At 43.7% G+C, this 21,191-nt stretch overlaps 2 protein-coding genes across 7 annotated transcripts in view; one reads left to right on the top strand and one right to left on the bottom strand.

Moving 5' to 3' along the window:
- Positions 1-2,010, top strand: part of nat10 (N-acetyltransferase 10) — a 38,615-nt gene extending 36,605 nt beyond the window's left edge. Inside the window, exon 27 of the mRNA XM_021605457.2 lies at positions 187-2,010. Within this exon, the coding sequence (XP_021461132.2) occupies positions 187-322 (136 nt within the window). The 3' untranslated portion in view covers positions 323-2,010. The remainder of the gene's footprint in view (positions 1-186) is intronic.
- On the bottom strand, positions 1,971-20,962 carry adal (adenosine deaminase-like). 6 transcript variants are annotated; one of them, XM_021605468.2, is made up of 10 exons: positions 20,754-20,961; positions 15,595-15,725; positions 4,034-4,094; positions 3,800-3,887; positions 3,640-3,721; positions 3,245-3,371; positions 3,034-3,114; positions 2,797-2,935; positions 2,454-2,554; positions 1,971-2,374 (listed from the first exon to the last, which is right to left on the bottom strand). In XM_021605468.2, the coding sequence occupies exons 1-10, from the start codon at positions 20,793-20,795 to the stop codon at positions 2,168-2,170; spliced, it is 1,059 nt and encodes a 352-aa protein (XP_021461143.2). In that variant the 5' UTR covers positions 20,796-20,961; the 3' UTR covers positions 1,971-2,167. The 6 variants fall into 6 exon arrangements, with proteins under 6 accessions (XP_021461143.2, XP_021461159.2, XP_021461168.2 ...); XM_021605484.2 differs by lacking the exon at positions 20,754-20,961 and adding an exon at positions 16,124-16,175; XM_021605493.2 differs by having other exon boundaries at positions 1,973-2,359; positions 20,754-20,960.
- Positions 20,963-21,191: the final 229 nt, after the last annotated feature.

Genomic DNA, 21,191 nt, shown 5'->3' with positions numbered 1-21,191 from the left:
TACAGATCTGCAAACATAAAAGGGTTTAGGGCTATGGGGAAGGGCTAAGATCTTTCATTGTTTTTATGGTGGGGCTACCCATATGAATATGTTTGCATGCGCTACTGTGAATCGCTTTGTTATAAAAGCATTTTCTAAATGGCATTTATTATTATGGCTCATGTAACAATGTCTGTTCTCCAACAGTGACAAGAAGAGGAAGTATGAGCAGCCGAGGCCAGACAAAAACGAGGGAGGAGATACACGACACGGCAAACTGAAGAAGAAGACGAAGAAGGGAGGAGGCAAGGAGAAGAACAAGTTTGAAAAGAGGCCGTTATAGTGTAAATTATAGTTGTTTTTATATTCGCTTAAAGATTTTATTAGAAATGTAGTTTTTTTTTTCAGATCCACTTTACTAAGTTTCATAACATTTAATTTAGTTTGTCTTATGGACAGAAATAATCCTTTGCATGGAAGGCTGTGAGACGGGTTGTATAGTGTTTGTGTTTTTTGGGATGTCACTGGGGCAGCAATGCACAAACTGCTGGGTCAGGTCTTAGTTTGGGTTTAAAGGTAGATTCAGCGAGATCCCATAGATGCACGAAGTAAACCATGGGAATGGGTCAATTTCCGCAACAACCAGGAGCGCTGAAGCGTGAGGCTTCTCCGCTGTATTGTTCCCGTAGTTACCCGTGCGCATGCCGCAGATACTCTGTTCAACTGTGAGAGCAGTCTTGCATCATGCTCATCTGAATGGGCGCGTTCGAGCAGCCGCTTTGCATTTCAGGGTTGAAGTTGTCCGACTTGCACCGAATTGTTCATTGCATGGAGTTTTGACTGCAAGTTTCTGCAGTTTCTCTAACTTGATCCTGTAGTCGCCGCCTGCATTGTGGGAAGTTCTATTGTCAACCAATCATTAGGGTGTTTTTGTTTGACCAATTTTCCAATAGAGAGAGATTAAATATATACATTATATTCCCCAAAATGTTTTATTTAAGGCTCTCATTAATTGATTGTACAATGTGTACACATACTCTGTGTGTGATATGGGGGTTAAAAATGTGTTCATCTCGACATTATAAAAAAACCTTTTATAAACACTGCAATGTTGATCAAACCTTGCTGTTAAAAAAACACATTAGTGTCTGACTTTAGGCTGTCGCAGATGCACCTCCCCCGTCTACTGTCGGTTGCTTCTGCCTCACCACGCAAACACGCCCATCATATCTGCGGTGCTGCTAGATCACGCTGAATCTACTTTTATAATTTAAAGTCGGTCTAAATATGATCTGCCAGATCCAGACACTTTAGAAAAGAACAAAACATTAACACCCCATTAGATATTTTCCCCAAAAACAAATGGAACATAATTCATAATGTTTTTTATTTGTTTGAGTCAAATTGGTTTAATTATTTCAGTTTAAATAGTTTTTTCATTTATTTTAGTTTACTATAACAACCTTAGTGTACAGCAGTAGGACTGTGCTTTGACCAATGGCAGTGTCACCTTTCTCTGTGCCTAGCCCTGTACCCAAGGGTTAGATGGAATGGGACAGAGTACCATCCATAGTGAAAATGAATCTATTAGACTTTATGTACCCACCACCTGAGGATAGGAGACAGCATACAGTGGTGACAGTTCCACCCATATAAATAGAATAATTATTTGCTATGGTTCCACCACCTGCCTTTTCCTGTACCTACTGTAACCGGCTCATTTAATCCAGTACCAACAATATATGGAGTTGCTTACATTCAGATGAGTTGGAGTCTGCAAGGGTCAACATACTTAAAGATGATTCATTGAATGATGAGCATACGTTTGACTTTTTGTATAATTTGACCATTGTCACCTAGCCTCGATCTTCAGTGAATGGAAAACGTGCCTGCTGTCTGTTCTAGTATTTTTTTTGCGGAGAATGAGTTTCATATGGAAAGTAAAGTGGCCTACCTTTCTACTTACTGGGAGACAAGTACAAATAACTTAATAAAGCAGCATGATGTATGTTTTATTGATTAACTACTTTACTAATACAAAATGACTCATGGTCCCTCATTCTTCAGCTATTCTGAGAAGCACGTTAAAAAAAGGCTCTGCCGGAATCACATCTACATCTCATTACTACTCAAATGGTCAAGATTGGTGATTCTGATCCCATAGATGTCAAGCAGCGCGTTCTGTCTGTCATAACTGGAACAGCGTTGGCCGTAGCTCCAGCCACTTCTGGTGTAGCTGCTGCTGTAGGTCTGGGGCGAAGGTGCAGTCTATCGCCTTCTGGGACAGAGTCCACATGTCCTCCTGACTGAGGTTGAAGGTAGAGGCGGCCAACTGGTACTCCTGAGACAGGTCTGTGCAGAACACCCCCTTGTCGTCTGTCTGAAAACAAGCGCACTGCCACAAGATAAGTGTACAAGTGTTGAATTAATAGTTAAACGTTTATGCGTCAGACACATTTCGGGAAAACACTTACACAGAGCACACTAGGGTGTCCCATTTGGTACCAGTACAGGAAGTGATGTTGAGAATAGGATGACACTGTCTGACCTTTGACATTAGAGGTTAAGCATAGTTCTGTGAGGAAAGGTTTAGGAAAAATACAGTATATGAGAGCTTGGATAGAGGCAATATTAGCTACAACAAAATCAACACTAAACAGTTTCTATATCCTTTAGCCTTGATTGTTTAAAATAAATATAATTTAGATCAACAAAAAAAATCAAGCTTTACAGAAGACAGGTTGACTATGGACAATAAATAACCCTTTTAGAGCAATCACTAGACTGTTCAGGGCAGGAAGGACATACTAGTCTTACCCAGAGGTGTGTTATGCTTCCGCACTTTATCAACCAGGCTTTGTGACCCGCCCACTTCAGGGTGTAAGAAAGTCCCATGACCAATCCTGTCAGGTGGAATGTTTAGCAGCAGCTCTGATTCGTCTGCCTGAGATGGCACCTGGAACATTGCATTTGTCAAAACTACTGAAAAACTTATCCATAAAACATTACATCATTTGGAATTGCTTGAATCAGTTAGGTTCTGATGCTACCTACCTCTGACAGGTGTAGAGAGAGTTTTAGTCCACAGTTCTTGGCTTTTTGCAAGGCGGGAAGGAGATCTCTGCCATGGCCCACCTTGGAAATAAGAAACATTTTACATTTCAGTAATTTAGCTCCTATCCAGAGTGACTTAGAATCAGTGCATTTATGACATCTTGAGAAACGTGTCAACCATAAGCAAGCAAGGCACTGATCCACTACTGACCATAGGATCTCCACTGAGGTCCAGCCCCACGACCAGACCACCGGTAGACAGCATGAAGTCCTCTGCCAGTTTAACGGTCTCCATAGCAACCTCAGCCCCATTCCTACGGTCAACAGCTACCAGGAACCTTAATGGGGGAAAATGTTACGTAAGTTACTATAGCTATTACCATACCAATTTCTACCAATATTTACATTTTAGTCATTTAGCATTCGCTCTTATCCAGATAATGAATACTTTTTTGTACTGGTCCCCTGTGGGAATCAAACCCACAACCCTAGCAATGCAAGCGCCATGCTCTTAACAGCCACACGAGGCTCTGTCCTTGATTGTTTGGAAACAGCACTTCAGCATTCATAAGTAAAGCAAGCATTACAAATGGATTGAAAACATACCTGACTTCAATGTCAACTCCCTCATTTTTACATTGACGGATGGCCTCGATGACTGTTTCCACATACCTTCTCTTTGTCATTCCTAAGTTATACAAAACAAATGTAAGCGAAGCCCTGCATATAAGCGATCCAATCCAGTGTGTCTAGCTTGTGGCCTTGCCTGTGGTCTTCTCCTTTCGTGGGGTACTTCTCAGTTCTAGATATTTTACTCCATCAGCTGCAAACTCCCTGATGACATCTTTGGCAACCTAGAAACAAGGACAGATTTTTTCCCAAGGTGTTCAATGCTAGATTGGCTCCAGGCTCCATCGAGTCAATAGTGTTAGGTTTATGAGTGAGATTGTTTAAGTTAGTGAAGCTGCAAATAAGTGACCATAGACAATGTGCAATTTACCATAAGAATGTCCTCCTCTGTATCTACTAACTGATGGATGACTTTGAAGACCTGGAAACACCTGGAGAGACAAGATGACTGGTTGTTGTGACAGTAAAATTACAGGGCATCATTGTCCATAAAATTACTTTTTATTTGTATTAAAATGTCAGCTGGTATATACCCAACTTGATACATTTCTGAATATAAAGGTGTAAATAAATTGTTAAATTCCTGCATAAAATGAGGAATACGCCAACTCCTGGCACATTAGTGTGCTTACATTTGTCTAATGCACTCAGTGGTAAGGGTATGGAATTCTGGGTAATCCACAGCAGATCTATGGAAAATTGTTGTGGGCGAGTTAAGAATTGAATGCCCTGGGATAAAAACTGACATTAAGTTGTCGTAATTCACATTTGTATCATACTGATAACATATCAACTACTGTTGATTTGGTGTCAAATTAGACATTTTACAGGGCTCCAGACTAACGTTATCCTCTGGTGGCACTTGTGCCACAAACCTTTTCAGTTGGTGCACCAGCCCATGAAACATGAAAAAAGAGGAACAGGCCGAAAAGATTCTCACCCATCTCAGGCACAGAACAAAAGATGTAGTCTAAATCGGAATCAGAAACAGTGACATTCATACTAACCCAGATGCCATTAATGGTCTCCTAAGGAAGCATTTCAGCTGCAGTCAATACTCATATATCCCACTCAAAGATTTCTACTCAAAGAACAGGAGGATCCATATGAATACTGGTTGAGACTGAATCGAGCAACAGACACTGCTACAGACGGCCTGAAGGAGCAGGGTAAGGCAAAGGATGATCTCAACACAGACATTACTCACATGTTCATCAGGAACTGTCCGAGCAAAGAACTAGCCTTCACATTCAGAGCCAGGACTATTGACAAGTGGTTTGAACAGTACAATATGTGCCAAATGACTACCACGCTGAGATGAGCTTCAAAGCCAATGCAAAAGTGCATAGAGAAACGAGTAAGAATCTCAGTGAACAGAATCAAGGTTACTTTTACTTCAGTCCGATTCGCAGCCACAGCCACAACAAGAGCTCAGATCACTCTGTTCTAGAGCAGGAGTTCCCAATCTTCTTCACTCAGGCCCCCTTTCTAGCATTGGGGAACATTCTGTGTGCGTGCATGCCATGTCTAACACTGTTCATGACACAAACGGTTAAGACCCTTTGCAGGTTTAACGCTTATTTCCTGCAATTCTACACATTTTGTCATGGGGTGCAGAGTAAATTATTGCTGTTTTAAAACCAATTTCCTAGAATTCTACATATTTTACCATGTTTTATGTGAGATCATGGTATATTTGAGTGGGCTAAAAAACCTTGCTAAAAAACTTTAGCTGACATGGGCTAGTTGATCTGGACATTTCTGCCAAGTTATAAATAGCTCTCTAAACGTATGCAATGACTGACATGATGAGGTAAACTGATGATGCACTACCCCTCGAACACCCCACCGTTACTCTAGAGAGTAATTGATATGCTAGAGAATGTCTTGCTGCCTGGCCCAGCTCAGTCTAACTCAGGGAAAATGACTGCTAGTAAACTACCCAAGATTGAAGGCCTGAATGCCACACCATGCTCTGTGTGCCATGATGCTACTCTGCCGTGAGAACAGGCGGTGTTTCAGGTGTCATTCAGCTGACCATTCAAGGCGCAACTGCCCGGGAGATGAAGAGAACCACGACTCCGTTGGAGCAGGGCAATGAACTGGTCTGCGCTCAGGAGAGGACAGTGCAGATCATCAGAGTGGGACTACCATCACCACCATTGATGATATGGAAGATTGTGAGTCACTATACCAGCTTGACAGCAACAGTATCCCAGACCACAAAACTATCGTTTTTCAAGGGGCACAGGGAATTCAGAGGACTGACAGTTTATTCTACACACAGGTCTCTGTCAAATGGCCCTACCCTAAAGTGGATCAATGGCATGCACTCTGAGTGACCGATCAACCGATCAAGTCTGTTACAATCCAGTCATTCCATGAAAAGATATTTGGCTGATGATGTTGTCATTGATGGCTGTGGTGGTCATCAAGTCACCCCTAAAGCAATGTATGACCTTGACGTATCATTCCTGCACTTGATGTGCCAGGTCAAGCTGATAAGATGATACTAGGGAGCAACGCCATAAAGAAACTGACAGTTACGGGAGACTCATGTCCTTGCCTGACAATAGTTAAAGTGATGAACAATGTCAGTTTATGTCAATTCTTTCCAATTCAGAGAGGTTGAGATGTGAGTAGGTACAGTCAAGCTCAAGCAAAGGTGACATTACAGCCACAGAGTGAACATCTTGTTGGGGGCAAGTTACCTGCGTCTGCAGTCATATCAGTAGGTAGTACAGTGATTGTTGATCCCACTCAATCCAAGACCAGACCAAAACACATACTGATAGGTAGGGTTATCACTCCATTATGGGGAGATGGTTCTATCCAATTGAAAATAATCAATCTTACAAATGAGACAATCGTTCTGAGGAGAAATGCAAAAATCGCTGATGTGTCTCCTTGCATTACAGTCGAGGACAGTATCCAATCTAATGTGCACTGCGCACAGAGCTATGACACCCCATCAAGAACAAAGGAAGAGATGCACACCTAGCTGCACTCGGCGGAAATATTTTCTACTCAACAATCAATTTCATGTCAGGCTTCATTAAGGTTATTTTACACAAAGGAGACAAGGTACACAGGGTTTTCATCAACCTTTGGACTAGGTACCCTTAGGACCTTTTGAACAGTCCATCGAGGTTTATGCGCATGATGACGTCCATATTCGGTGATGAGAACTTCACAAGCTTACTGTGCTACCTTGATGACCCAATGGTCTTTGCCCCTACTAAGCTGACTCTCAAAAGAGTCAGCTTCAGAAGATCTGTCAAGTTTCATGGTCATATCTGTGAATATGGTGTGCAAACAGATCTCAAAGCACACTGTTTTACAATCAAGATATCTGATATGGCTTTGAAATAGGAAGAGTGCTCAGTGTGAACATATTTTCATCTGTGAAGAGCACAGGGCGCCAGTGGCAAATTTGCCAATCTTGGTGTTCTCTGGCAAATGCCAAACGTCCTGCACGGTGTTGGGCTGTAAGCACAACCCCCACCTGAGGACGTCGGGCCCTCATACCACCCTCATGGAGTCTATTTCTGACCGTTTGAGCAGACACATGCACATTTGTGGCCTGCTGGAGGTCATTTTGCAGGGCTCTGGCAGTGCTCCTCCTGCTCCTCCTTGCACAAAGGCAGAGGTAGCGGTCCTGCTGCTGGGTTGTTGCCCTTCTACGGCCTCCTCCACGTCTCCTGAAGTACTGGCCTGTCTCCTGGTAGCGCCTCCATGCTCAGACACAGCAAACCTTCTTGCCACAGCCTGCATTGATGTGCCATCCTGGATGAGCTGCACTACCTGAGCCACTTGTGTGGGTTGTAGACTCCGTCTCATGCTACCACTAGAGTGAAAGCACCGCCAGCATTCAAAAGTGACCAAAACATCAGCCAGGAAGCATAGGAACTGAGAAGTGGTCTGTGGTTATCACCTGCAGAACCACTCCTTTATTGGGGGTGTCTTGCTAATTCCCTATAATTTCCACCTGTTGTCTATTCCATTTGCACAACAGCATGTGACATTTATTGTCAATCAGTGTTGCTTCCTAAGTGGACAGTTTGATTTCACAGAAGTGTGATTGACTTGGAGTTACATTGTGTTGTTTGAGTGTTCCCTTTATTTTTTTGAGCAGTGTATATAGGCTTAATTCAATTTGTGCTAATTCATCATCTGTGTAAGTGAAAAACTCAACACATTAGCTAGATCACTAATTCTAAATATAACATCTACTGCTAGCAGACATGTATGCAATGAGGCCTGGTGCACTCGCGATGGCCGATGCCATCGCGAGTGCACCAGAGTCTGGAGACGCTGTGGAAAATGTTCTGCTGCCTGTAACATCCTCCAGCATGACCGGTTTGGCCAGTCATGGGGTGGCATTTCTTTGGGGGGCCGCACAGCCCTCCATGTGCTCGCCAGAGGTAGCCTGACTGCCATTAGGTACCGAGATGAGATCCTCAGACCCCTTGTGAGACCATATGCTGGTGCGGTTGGCCCTGGGTTCCTCCTAATGCAAGACAACCTCATGTGGCTGGAGTGTGTCAGCAGTTCCTACAAGATGCTATGGACTGGCCCGTCCGTTCCCCAGACCTGAATCCAATTGAACACATCTGGGACATCATGTCTCGCTCCATCCACCAACGCCACAGACTATCCAGGAGTTGGCGGATGCTTTAGTCCAGGTCTGGGAGGAGATCCCTCAGGAGACCATCCGCCACCTCATCAGGAGCATGCCCAGGCATGGTAGGGAGGTCATACAGGCACGTGGAGGCCACACACACTACTGAGCCTCATTTTGACTTGTTTTAAGGACATTACATTCCACTTTAATTATGAGTGTGACTCCAAATCCAGACCTCCATGGGTTGATAAATTTGATTTCCATTGATAATGTGTGATTTTGTTGTCAGTACATTCAACTATGTAAAGAAAAAAGTATTTAATAAGAATATTTCATTCATTCAGATCTAGGATGTGTTATTTTAGTGTTCCCTTTATTTTTTTGAGCAGTGTATAATATCATTGCAGTCGCACCAGTGCCACCAGGGGAAAATGTTAAGTCTGGAGCCCTGCTATGATGGAATAACACTTTCAAAAGAAAATCCAAGTTTAGCCACTGGCTAAAGCGAGGACACTTCACAGCCTGAGCTAACAATAACCAGCTAACATACAATACCAGTCAAAAGTTTGGACACACCTACTCATTCAAGGGTTTTTCTTTATTTTTACTATTTTCGACATTGTAGAATAATAGTGCAGATATAAAAACTATGAAATAACACATGGAATCATGTAGTAACCAAACAAAGTGTTATTTTATAAGTAGCCACCCTTTGCCTTGATGACAGCTTTGCACACTCTTGGCATTCTCTTAACCAGCTTCATGAGGAATTATTATCCAACAGTCTTGAAAGAGTTCCCACATATGCGGAGCACTTGTTCGTTGCTTTTCCTTCACTCTGCGGTACAACTCATCCCAAACCATCTCAATTGGGTTGAGGTCGGGTGACTGTGGAGGTCAGGTCATCTGATGCAGCACTCCATCACTCTCCTTCTTGGTCAAATAGCCCTTACACAGCCTGGAGGTGTGTTTTGGGTCATTTTCCTGTTGAAAAACAAATGATAGTCCCACTAAACGCAAACCAGATGGGATATAGTGTATCACTGCAGAATGCTGTGGTAGTCATAATGGCTGTGCCTTAAATTCTAAGAACATCACAGACAGTGTTACCAGCAAAGCACCCCCACACAATCACACCTCCTGCATGCTTCACCGTGCGAACCACACATGCGGGGATCATCCACTACTCTGTTTCTCACAAAAATACCACAGGTTTAATGTCCATTGCTCATGTTTCTTGGCCCAAGCAAGTCTCTTTTTCTTATTGGTGTACTTTAGTAGTGGTTTCTTTGCACCAATTTGACCATGAAGGCCTGAGTCACGCAGTCTTCTCTGAACAGTTGATATTGAGATGTGTCTGTTACTTGAACTCTGTGAAGCATTCATTTGGTCTGCAATTTCTGAGGCTTGTAACTCTAATGAACTTATCTTTTGGGTTAACTCTGGGTCTTCCTTTCCTGTGGCGGTCCTCATGAGAGACAGTTTTATCACAGCGCTTGATGGTTTTTGCGACTGCACACATTTTCCAGATTGATCATTACTTTAAGACATGAAGGTCAGTCATCTGTCATTTCTCTTTGAGCTGTTCTTGCCATAAAATGGATTTGGTCTTTTACCAAATAGGGCTATCTTCTGTATACCACGCCTACCTTGGCACAACACAACTGATTGGCTCAAACGCATTAAGAAGGAAATAAATTCACAAATGAACTTTAAACAAGGCACACCTGTTAATTGAAATGCATTCCATGTGACAACCTCATGAAGCTGGTTGAAAGTACGCCAAGAGTGTGCATAGTTGTCATCAAGGCAAAGTGTGGCTACTTGAAAATCAAAATATATTTGAGATTCTACCACTTTTTTGGTTACTTCATGACCTTGGGGTCGGTTGTATTCTCTGTCCGGACCAGAGACCAAAGCTATGAAGGAACACAGAGGAGTCTCTGGCCACTGGGGCCCTCCGTCCATCTGCATCTCCTGCCGGCGCAGGGGTTTTCTTTGTGGAGAAGAAGGACAAGACCCTGCGTCTGTGCATTGACTACACTAGACTTAACGACATTATGGTTAAACATCGTTACCCCCTACACCTCTCCTCTCCTAGGCGTTTGAAACTCTCCAGGGGGCTACCATGTTTTCAAAGTTAGACCTTCGGAATGTCTACCACCTGGTTTTGATACGTGGGGCAGATGAGTGGAAGACAGCCTTCAACACAGCCAGTGGACATTATGAGTACCAGGTCATGCCATTTGGACTCACAAACGCCCCCGCTGTTTTCCAGGCTTTGGTCAACGATGTGCTCCGGGACATGCTAAACCGTTTTGTGTTCGTTTACCTTGACGACATCATCCTGTTTTTTTCCCGATCTGCCCAAGAACATGTACTTCATGTCAGAAAGGTTATTCAGTGCCTCCTGGAAAACCAATTGTTTGTGAAAGCAGAGAAGTGTGAGTTCCACCGCTCTACTATCACCTTTCTGGGATATGTCATTGCTGAGGGCAATGTTCAGATGGATCCTGGAATGGTGAAAGCAGTGGTGAATTGACCTCAACCAATGTCCAAGGTGCAGTTGCAATGGTTTCTTGGTTTTGCTAACTTCTACCGTCGTTTCATTCGGGATTACAGCATCCTGGCGGACCGCCTCTCGGCACGCACCTCTCCCAAGGTACCGTTCAAATGTTCTCCAGCTGTCGACAAAGTCTTTGTGGACCTGAAGCATCGGTTCCTCATCCATCCGGACCCCTCGTGTCAATTTGTGATGGAAGTTGATGCTTCGGATGTTGGAGAGGGGCCATCCTGTCCCAGCGACCTGCCCAGGACCAAAAGCTTCATCCCTATGCAGTCCTGTCTCATCGTCTCAATCCTGCAGTGAGGAACTACGATGTAGGCAACCCAGAACTCCTGGTGGTTAAGATGGCATTGGAAAAGTGGAGGCACTGGCTGGAAGGAGCAGAACAGCCATTCTTGGCCTGGACCGACCATAAAAACTTGGAATATCCCAACAGCCAAGTACCTCAACTCCAGGTGGGCCCTATTGTTTACCAGATTCAACGTCACCATTTCCTACCGTTCAGGGTAAAAAGAGAGTCTGACACTCTCTCCCGCCTATACAGTTCCTCTGCCACACCCTCAACCTCCAAAACATTCTTCCTACGTCATGCCTTGCTGCCACTGTGGATTGAGGTATTGAGAACCTGGTTTGCGAGGCGCAACGCTCCCAGCTTGGACCTGAAGGAGGTCCAGCTAACAGGCTGTTTGTCCCTAACCCAGTCTGGTCCCGGATCCTGGAATGAGGTCATTCCTCCAGGCTGACCTGTCATCCAGGGTCCCATTGTACATTAGCCTTCCTCCGACAACGTTTATGGTGGCCTACAATGGTTCCTGACGTCTCTGCCTTCGTCGCCGCATGCACTGTGTGTGCTCAGAACAAGACTACATGGCAAGGTCCTTCTGGCCTCCTTCAGCTACTACCAGTCCCTCATCGTCCCTGGTCTCATATATCTCTGGGCTCCCTCCGTCTGATCGGTTCTCCAAGGCCGCCCATTTCATCCCTCTGCCCAACCCCAACTACCTTCTGCCAAGGAGACGGCCCAGCTTATGGTGCAGCATGTCTTCCGGATCCATGGACACCCGGTAGACACGGTCTCCAATCGGGTACTCAGTTCTGGAAGGCATTCTGCACCCTTATTGGGTCGTCGGCTAGCCTGTCATCCAGATTCCATCCCCAAACCAACGGTCAGTCGGAGCGAGCCAACCAAGACCTGGAAACCACCTTGAGATGCCTGGTCTCAACCAACCCCACTACCTGGAGCTGTCAACTGGTCTGGGTGGAGTATGCACACCCTTCCCTGTTCTGCCACGGGACTCTCCCCTTTCGAGTGCTCCATGGAGTATCAGCCTCCACTCTTCCTGGAACAAGAGCAGGTCAACGTACCCTCGGCCCAGATGTTTGTCCGCTGCTGTCAACGTACCTAGAGAAGAGTCAGGGCGGCTATTCTCAAGACCAACTCCAGGTATCTTCGACAAGCAGACCGTCGCCGAACCCCAGCTCCCCGCTACCGCATTGGGCAGAGGGTATGGCTTTCCACTCAGGACTTGCCTCTGCGGGTAGAGTCCCGTAAACTGTCTCCCCGGTTCATTCATCCTTTTCCCATCTCCAGAGTCCTGAGTTCCACTGCTGTCCGTCTTGGGTTACCCCGTACCCTCTGTATCCACCCTACTTTCCATGTGTCCAGTATTAAGCCCGTGTCTCACTGTCCGTTGTCTTCTGTTTCCAGGCCCATCCCTCCCCCCTGGGTAATCAATGGACAGCCAGCGCATACGATGAGATGCCTCCTGAGGGTTCGACCACGGGGCAGGGGTTTCCAGTACCTGGTTGACTGGGGGGGTTATGGCCCGGAGGAGAGGTGCTGCTAAAGACATCTTGGACCTGGCCCTCATCGCCGATTTCCACAGCTGACACCCCGGTCAGCCAGGTATGCGCCCAGGTATGGGGGGGGGGGTGGTGGTGTCATGCCCTGATCTGTTTCACCTGTCCCTGTGATTGTCTCCACCCCCTCCAGGTGTCACTTATTTTTCCCAGTGTATTTATCCCTGTGTCTCCTGTCTCTCTGTGCCAGTTCGTCCTTTCGCCTGTCCACGACCATTCTCTTGCCTACTCCTTTTGGATTAATAAACATTGTAAGACTCCAACCATCTGCCTCCGGTGTCTGCATCTGGGTCTCGCCTGGTGTCATGAAAGACTCTATGCATGTGAACAACGTTGGATGGCCAAGCTTTGACATGAAGTATGTTCCTAATAATAAGAATGTAATATCCAACCCATTGAGCAGAGAGCATTTCCTCCACTCATGTATCAGCCATCGCCTTGTGGCAGAGCCTTCTGTCTCTCCTAGATCAAGTCAACAGAGTAGTAAATAGAACTGTACAAGACACCTTCATAGTCAGCAACAACTGCCAAGCCGTGTTGAGCCCACTAGACGAAGACTCAATTCAAAAGGACCCTGTTGAGGGCACCTCACCTTCATTACATGGTTTCCTTACCTGTCAAGAACTCTCTGCTGGCTTGGATGCACACTGCACTGATTACCTGAGTCAAGCACTGGGAACAGGGGCATCCATCCCTCAGCTACAGCAGGAAGACCACACCACTGTTCTACCTCAGAGTAAGCTTTTAAGCCTGCAAGAGCAAGACCGAATACTACGTTAAGAAACATCAAAGACCCACCAGACATGAGCGTGTATCTGAGCCCCGCAGCGTGAATTAAACTACGGAAGCACTTGAACAAGCTCAGCATTCGTGACGGCATACTGCACAAGGAGAACAGAGACCATCAAATTAACAAAATGCTCTTCCAATACCGAATTCTCTGAAGTAGCAAGTTCTCAATGGCCTCCATGATACAGCTGGTCACCAAGGGCACTCTCAAACACTATCCCTAGCAAGACAACAATTATTTTGGACTGGGATGGAGCGTGACATTGTGAATCATGTGAAGAACTGCCATCGATGCATTGTTGGAAAGACTCCTGAGCCCCATGCTCGTGCGCCACTTGAAAACATCCACACTTCAGAACCAGTGGAATTAGTTTGCATTGAATTTAGGACCACAAAACAGTGACAACAAGTCTATAGACGCTTTAGTTGTAACCAACCACTTCTCAAAAATGGCCCATGCAAGAACCAGACTGCAAAGCAAGTTGCTCGTCGCCCGTGGAAGGACTTCTTCTACATACCTAGATTTCCAAAGCATATCCACTCCAACAAAGGGACCGATGTTCAAAGCGAATGTTGCCTGTAATCCATGGCTTCTGGTTGGGGTATGTACGTGTAGTCACTGTGGGGATGACGTCCTCAATGCACTTATTGATAAAGCCAGTGACTGATGTGGTGTATTCCTCAATGTCATCAGAAGAATCCCGGAACATGTTCCAGTATGTGATAGCAAAACAGTCCTGTAGTTTAGCATCTGCCTCATCTGACCACTTTTTTATAGACCGAGTAACTGGCGCTTCCTGCTTTAATTTTTGTTTGTAAGCAGGAATCAGGAGGATAGAGTTGTGGTCGGATTTACCAAATTGAGGGCGAGGGAGAGCTTTGTACGCATCTCTGTCTGTGGAGTACAGATGATCTATAACATTTTTTTTAGCACATTTAACATGTTGATAGAGATTTGGTAGAACTGATTTAAGTTACCCTGCATTAAAGTCTCCGGCCACTAGGAGTGCCACCTCTGGGTGAGTGGTTTCCTGTTTGCTTATTCCCTTATACAGCTGACTGAGTGCGGTCTTAGTGCCAGCATCTGTTTATGGTGGTAAATAGACAGCCACGAAAAGTTTTGCTGAGAACTCTCTAGGCAAGTAGTGTGGCCTGCAATTTATCACAATATACTCTACTTCAGGCGAGCAAAATCTAGAGACTTCCTTAGATTTCGTGCACCAGCTGTTGTTTACAAATATGCACAGAACCTCTGCGTCGCTTCCTTTGGCAAATAATTGGGATGTCTGCCCTGTGGGGTATTTGGAGAATATCGTGTGAGTCCTGCTTGTTGTTGAAAAAAGCTTTGTCTAATCCGAGGTGAGTGATCGCTGTCCTATATCCAGAAGCTCCTTTCTGACGTAAGATACGGTTGCAGAAACATTAAGTACAAAATGATTTACAAATATCGCAAAAAGAAACACATAACAACACAATTGGTTAGGAGACCGTAAAACGGCGGCCATCTTGTATACAGGTACAATAACATCTGTTAACCATGTGTTTGTGACCAATAAAAATTGGATTTGGTCAGTTGGATTGAGCAGAGATTCCCATATATTTTCGATAGCTGCATATTTGACATAAATCCATTTAAATTCATAATATATATAATTTTTAAAATTTAAATACATTTTAAATGACCAAATCTAAGAATCTCATTTCCATGTGGGTTTTATGCCAGCAAAGCTTCCTCTTTACAACATCTTTAGGAGTGCTGTTAATATCCCTTTAATGATTGAACATTCATCTATACTGTGTCCCATCATTGTAGCTTGGTAATAAATTAACTATCCATCCATGTTGGGGCTAGTATAGGCTGGTTTTTGTTTTGCCCTTTCAATTAAGACCTAGACAACCAGGTTAGCAGAGTTCCTTACTAATCAGTAACCTTAATTCAAATCAAGTACAAGGGAGGAGCGAAAACCCGCAGACACTCTGCCCTCTGTGGAATGAGTTGGACAAGTGCCATACATTATATTGTATGACAAGTTCCATACAATGCACTATGGACCCAGAAAAAGAAACAAACAATCCATTCTGTCATACGTACTCATCCAGTGTCCTCCGCTGACCACTGCGAATAGCAGTCATGCCGTGTTCGATGTTGAGATGTGGCTTTCGAGCCACGAGTTTCTCGATGGTTGAAAAGCTGACAGAGCCATTGAGATGGGCATGAAGCTCCTGAGTAGAGAAGAGAGGATGACACGCAAGAAGTTAGAGTACAAACCTGTTGGACTGAAATACAGTTGAAGTCGGAAGTTTACATACACTTAGGTTAGAGACATTAAAACTTGTTTTTCAACCACTCCACAAATTTGTTGTTAACGAACTATAATTTTGGCAAGTCGGTTAGGACATCTACTTTGTGCATGACAAGTAATTTTTCCAACAATTGTTTACAGACAGATTATTTCACTGTATCACAATTCCAGTGGGTCAGAAGTTTACATACACTAAGTTGACTGTGCAGCTTGGAAAATGTCAGAAAATTATGTCATGGCTTTAGAAGCTTCTGATAGGCTAATTGACATAATTTGAGTCAATTGTAGGGGTACCTGTGGATGTATTTCAAGGCCTACCATCAAACTCATTGCCTCTTTGCTTGACATCATGGGAAAATCAAAAGAAATCAGCCAAGACCTCAGAAAAAAATTGTAGACCTTCACAAGTCTGGTCCATCCTTGGGAGCAATTTCCAAACGCCTGAAGGTACCACGTTCATCTGTACAAAAACAATAGTATGCAAGTATAAACACCATGGGACCACCAGGAAGGAGATGTGTTCTGTCTCCTAGAGATGAACGTACTTTGGTGCGAAAAGTGCAAATCAATCCCAGAAACACAGCAAAGGACCTTGTGAAGATGCTGGAGGAAACAGGTACAAAAGTATCTATATCCACAGTGAAACAGGTCCTATATCGACATAACCTGAAAGGCCACTCAGCAAGGAAGAAGCCAGTGCTCAAAAACCGCCATGAAAAAGCCAGACTACGGTTTGCAACTGCACATGGGGACAAAGATCGTACTTTTTGGAGACCCGTCCTCTGGTCTGATGAATCAAAAATAGAACTGTTTGGCCATAATGACCATCGTTATGTTTGGAGGAAAAAGGGGGAAGCTTGCAAGCTGAAGAACACCATCCTAACCATGAAGCACGGGGGTGGCAGCATCATGTTGTGGGGGTGGCAGCATCATGTTGTGAGGGTGGTTTGCTGCAGGAGGGACTGGTGCACTTCACAAAATAGATGGCATCATGAGGCAAGAACATTTTTATAAAAGTTTTTTTTTAAATTGTTTAGAAAGAGTGCAAAGGCGATTTGAGTTACTGCACACCCGCACATCAAAGTAGGCGTTCCTTAACGGAAATATGCAAATAAATGCTAGAATGCACCGATAGGATCTCACCAGCTCATGCTTGGCTCTGCCCACCTTGCTTGCTCTGCCTACTATGATTTGCTCCTATTGGAAGACAGGCTCTAGTCTCGGGTTAGTTATAAAACTCTTTGACGAAGCACCGCCCAAAACACAAATTGTAGTCTTTTAGAGACTGGAATTTTTTTTGTTTATTTGTATATTTAGCAATGAATCCACCGATAGGAGGCTGAACGTTTAACTCAGCTTCTCCAAGCCGGCTAACGTCAGCTAGCTAACATGACCGTTTAAACTTCTAAAAAAATTTACTTAATTGTCTTCAGGTAAAAAAATTGAATATATTGTAATGAAACTGCAGGGAGCATGTCTCGAACCCTCGACCTTCGAGCCCGAGGTCCGGCACGCTAATGACTGTGCCGCAAAAGCAAGCTCGTGCGGCAGAGTCCGCGCTTATAAACCAAAGGTCGTTACAATATTGTACACGGTTACTTACCACTTTTGGCAGCTGTCGGTAGAATAAATCAGCCTCCTCCATTCTAATTGTTTTGAGGGTGCTTTGCTGCAGGAGGGACTGGTGCACTTCACAAAATAGATGGCATCATGAGGCAAGAAAATTATGTGGATATATTGAAGCAACATCTCAAGACATCAGTCAGGAAGTTAAAGCTTGGTTGCAAATGAGTCTTCCAAATGGACAATGACCCCAAGCAGACATCCACAGTTGTGGCAAAATGGCTTAAGGACAACAAAGTTAATGTATTGGAGTGGCCATCACAAAGCCCTGACCTCAATCCTATGGAAAATTTGTGGGCAGAACTGAAAAAGCATGTGCGAGCAAGAAGGCCTACAAACCTGACTCCGTTACACCAGCTCTGTCAGGAGGAATGGGCCAAAATTCACCCAACGTATTGTGGGAAGCTTGTGGAAGGCTACCAGAAACGTTTGACCCAAGTTAAACAATGTAAAGGCAATGCTACCAAATACTAATTGAGTGTATGTAAACTTCTGACCCACTGGGAATGTGATGAAAGAAATAAAAGCTGAAATAAATCATTCTCTCTACTATTATTCTGACATTTCACATTCTTAAAAGAAAGTGGTGATCCTTACTGGCCTAAGACAGGACCTTTTTACTAGGATTAAGTGTCAGGAATTGTGAAAAACTGAGTTTAAATGTATTTGGCTAACGTGTATGTAAACATCTGACTTCAACTCTATGTATAAACTGCACTCCACACTATTCTACGATATCTTAGTCACTTTTACATATTGCATCACCCATTTCATATGTATATACTGTATTGTATTCTATACTACTCCACTGACTGTTAAACAGCCATCTCCAGCACATCAGAGGCTGCTGCCTATATACAGTGCCTTGCGAAAGTATTCGGCCCCCTTGAACTTTGCGACCTTTTGCCACATTTCAGGCTTCAAACATAAAGATATAAAACTGTATTTTTTTGTGAAGAATCAACAACAAGTGGGACATAATCATGAAGTGGAACGACATTTATTGGATATTTCAAACTTTTTTAACAAATCAAAAACTGAAAAATTGGGCGTGCAAAATTATTCAGCCCCTTTACTTTCAGTGCAGCAAACTCTCTCCAGAAGTTCAGTGAGGATCTCTGAATGATCCAATGTTGACCTAAATGACTAATGATGATAAATACAATCCACCTGTGTGTAATCAAGTCTCCGTATAAATGCACCTGCACTGTGATAGTCTCAGAGGTCCGTTAAAAGCGCAGAGAGCATCATGAAGAACAAGGAACACACCAGGCAGGTCCGAGATACTGTTGTGAAGAAGTTTAAAGCCGGATTTGGATACAAAAAGATTTCCCAAGCTTTAAACATCCCAAGGAGCACTGTGCAAGCGATAATATTGAAATGGAAGGAGTATCAGACCACTGCAAATCTACCAAGACCTGGCCGTGCCTCTAAACTTTCAGCTCATACAAGGAGAAGACTGATCAGAGATGCAGCCAAGAGGCCCATGATCACTCTGGATGAACTGCAGAGATCTACAGCTGAGGTGGGAGACTCTGTCCATAGGACAACAATCAGTCGTATATTGCACAAATCTGGCCTTTATGGAAGAGTGGCAAGAAGAAAGACATTTCTTAAAGATATCCATAAAAAGTGTTGTTTAAAGTTTGCCACAAGCCACCTGGGAGACACACCAAACATGTGGAAGAAGGTGCTCTGGTCAGATGAAACCAAAATTGAACTTTTTGGCAACAATGCAAAACGTTATGTTTGGCGTAAAAGCAACACAGCTGATCACACCATCCCCACTGTCAAACATGGTGGTGGCAGCATCATGGTTTGGGCCTGCTTTTCTTCAGCAGGGACAGGGAAGATGGTTAAAATTGATGGGAAGATGGATGGAGCCAAATACAGGACCATTCTGGCAGAAAACCTGATGGAGTCTGCAAAAGACCTGAGACTGGGACGGAGATTTGTCTTCCAACAAGACAATGATCCAAAACATAAAGCAAAATCTACAATGGAATGGTTCAAAAATAAACATATCCAGGTGTTAGAATGGCCAAGTCAAAGTCCAGACCTGAATCCAATCGAGAATCTGTGGAAAGAACTGAAAACTGCTGTTCACAAATGCTCTCCATCCAACCTCACTGAGCTCGAGCTGTTTTGCAAGGAGGAATGGGAAAAAATTTCAGTCTCTCGATGTGCAAAACTGATAGACATACCCCAAGCGACTTACAGCTGTAATCGCAGCAAAAGGTGGCGCTACAAAGTATTAACTTAAGGGGGCTGAATCATTTTGCATGCCCAATTTTTCAGTTTTTGATTTGTTAAAAAAAATTGAAATATCCAATAAATGTCGTTCCACTTCATGATTGTGTCCCACTTGTTGTTGATTCTTCACAAAAAATACAGTTTTATATCTTTTATGTTTGAAGCCTGAAATGTGACAAAAGGTCGCAAAGTTCAAGGGGGCCGAATACTTTCGCAAGGCACTGTACATAGATTAGGAATCACTGGCCACTTTAAGGAAATTAAACACTAGCCACTTTAATAATGTCTCCGTATCTTGCATTACTCATCTCACTCATATGTATAAACTGTACTCTATACTATTCTAAGGTATCTTAGTCACGTTGTATATACTGTATTCTATACTATGCCACTGTATTTTAGTCCAATGCTGCTCTGACATATGTATATATATTCTTAATCCATTCCTTACAAAGATTTCCGTGTATTTTGGGTATATGTTGTGAAACTGTTGTTTAGAAAGAGTTTAGAAAGAGTGCAAAGGCGATTTGAGTTACTGCACACCCGCACATCAAAGTAGGCGTTCCTTAACGGAAATATGCAAATAAATGCTAGAATGCACCGATAGGATCTCACCAGCTCATGCTTGGCTCTGCCCACCTTGCTTGCTCTGCCTACTATGATTTGCTCCTATTGGAAGACAGGCTCTAGTCTCGGGTTAGTTATAAAACTCTGACGAAGCACCGCCCAAAACACAAATTGTAGTCTTTTAGAGACTGGAATTTTTTTTGTTTATTTGTATATTTAGCAATGAATCCACCAATAGGAGGCTGAACGTTTAACTCAGCTTCTCCAAGCCGGCTAACGTCAGCTAGCTAACATGACCGTTTAAACTTTAAAAAAAAAAAAAAAAAACTTAATTGTCTTCAGGTAAAAAAATCGAATATATTGTAATGAAACTGCAGGGAGCATGTCTCGAACCTTCGAGCCCGAGGTCCGGCGCGCTAATGACTCTGCCGCAAAAGCAAGCTCGTGCGGCAGAGTCCGCGCTTATAAACCAAAGGTCGTTACAATATTGTACACGGTTACTTACCACTTTTGGCAGCTGTCGGTAGAATACATCAGCCTCCTCCATTCTAATTGTTTTATTCTGAAATATATTTACTCAATGATCTATGAACCTGTGCGATCCTCACTTTCTTTCTGGTTGCTTCCTTTGTTTTCAGTGCTTATTTAATCGTCGCACCACTAAGTTGCAACAGTGAAACAATCCCCTCTTTTTCCTTCTCGTTCCTATTCTTCTTCCTCTTGTATAATATTATGGCGGTCCGCAAACAAACGTTAAGGGTGCATGCCGTCACCTACTGTACTGGAGTGTGTAGTCAATCACAGTGCACATACGAAATTAATAAAGAAACAAACATTTAAGAGAAACTAAAACCTATCGAATCCTGAAAAACTAATTTTAAAGAGTCCTACTAACTTTAACAATCCCTTCCAACCTCTGTAACCCTACACAATCTTTCCATCT

This window comes from Oncorhynchus mykiss, chromosome 1 (genome assembly GCF_013265735.2).
Source record: "Oncorhynchus mykiss isolate Arlee chromosome 1, USDA_OmykA_1.1, whole genome shotgun sequence".
Lineage (NCBI taxonomy): Eukaryota > Metazoa > Chordata > Actinopteri > Salmoniformes > Salmonidae > Oncorhynchus > Oncorhynchus mykiss.
This window is presented reverse-complemented; position numbering and strand designations above follow the sequence as displayed.

Bases quoted from the DNA above. Each gene is read 5' to 3' on its own strand.
- adal (XM_021605468.2), bottom strand. From the start codon at position 20,795: ATGGAGGAGGCTGATGTATTCTACCGACAGCTGCCAAAAGTG. The intron at 15,726-20,753 runs GTAAGTAACCGT...TTCTCTACTCAG, and splicing joins ACCGACAGCTGCCAAAAGTG to GAGCTTCATGCCCATCTCAA. The intron at 2,936-3,033 runs GTAGGTAGCATC...GCAATGTTCCAG, and splicing joins TCTCTCTACACCTGTCAGAG to GTGCCATCTCAGGCAGACGA.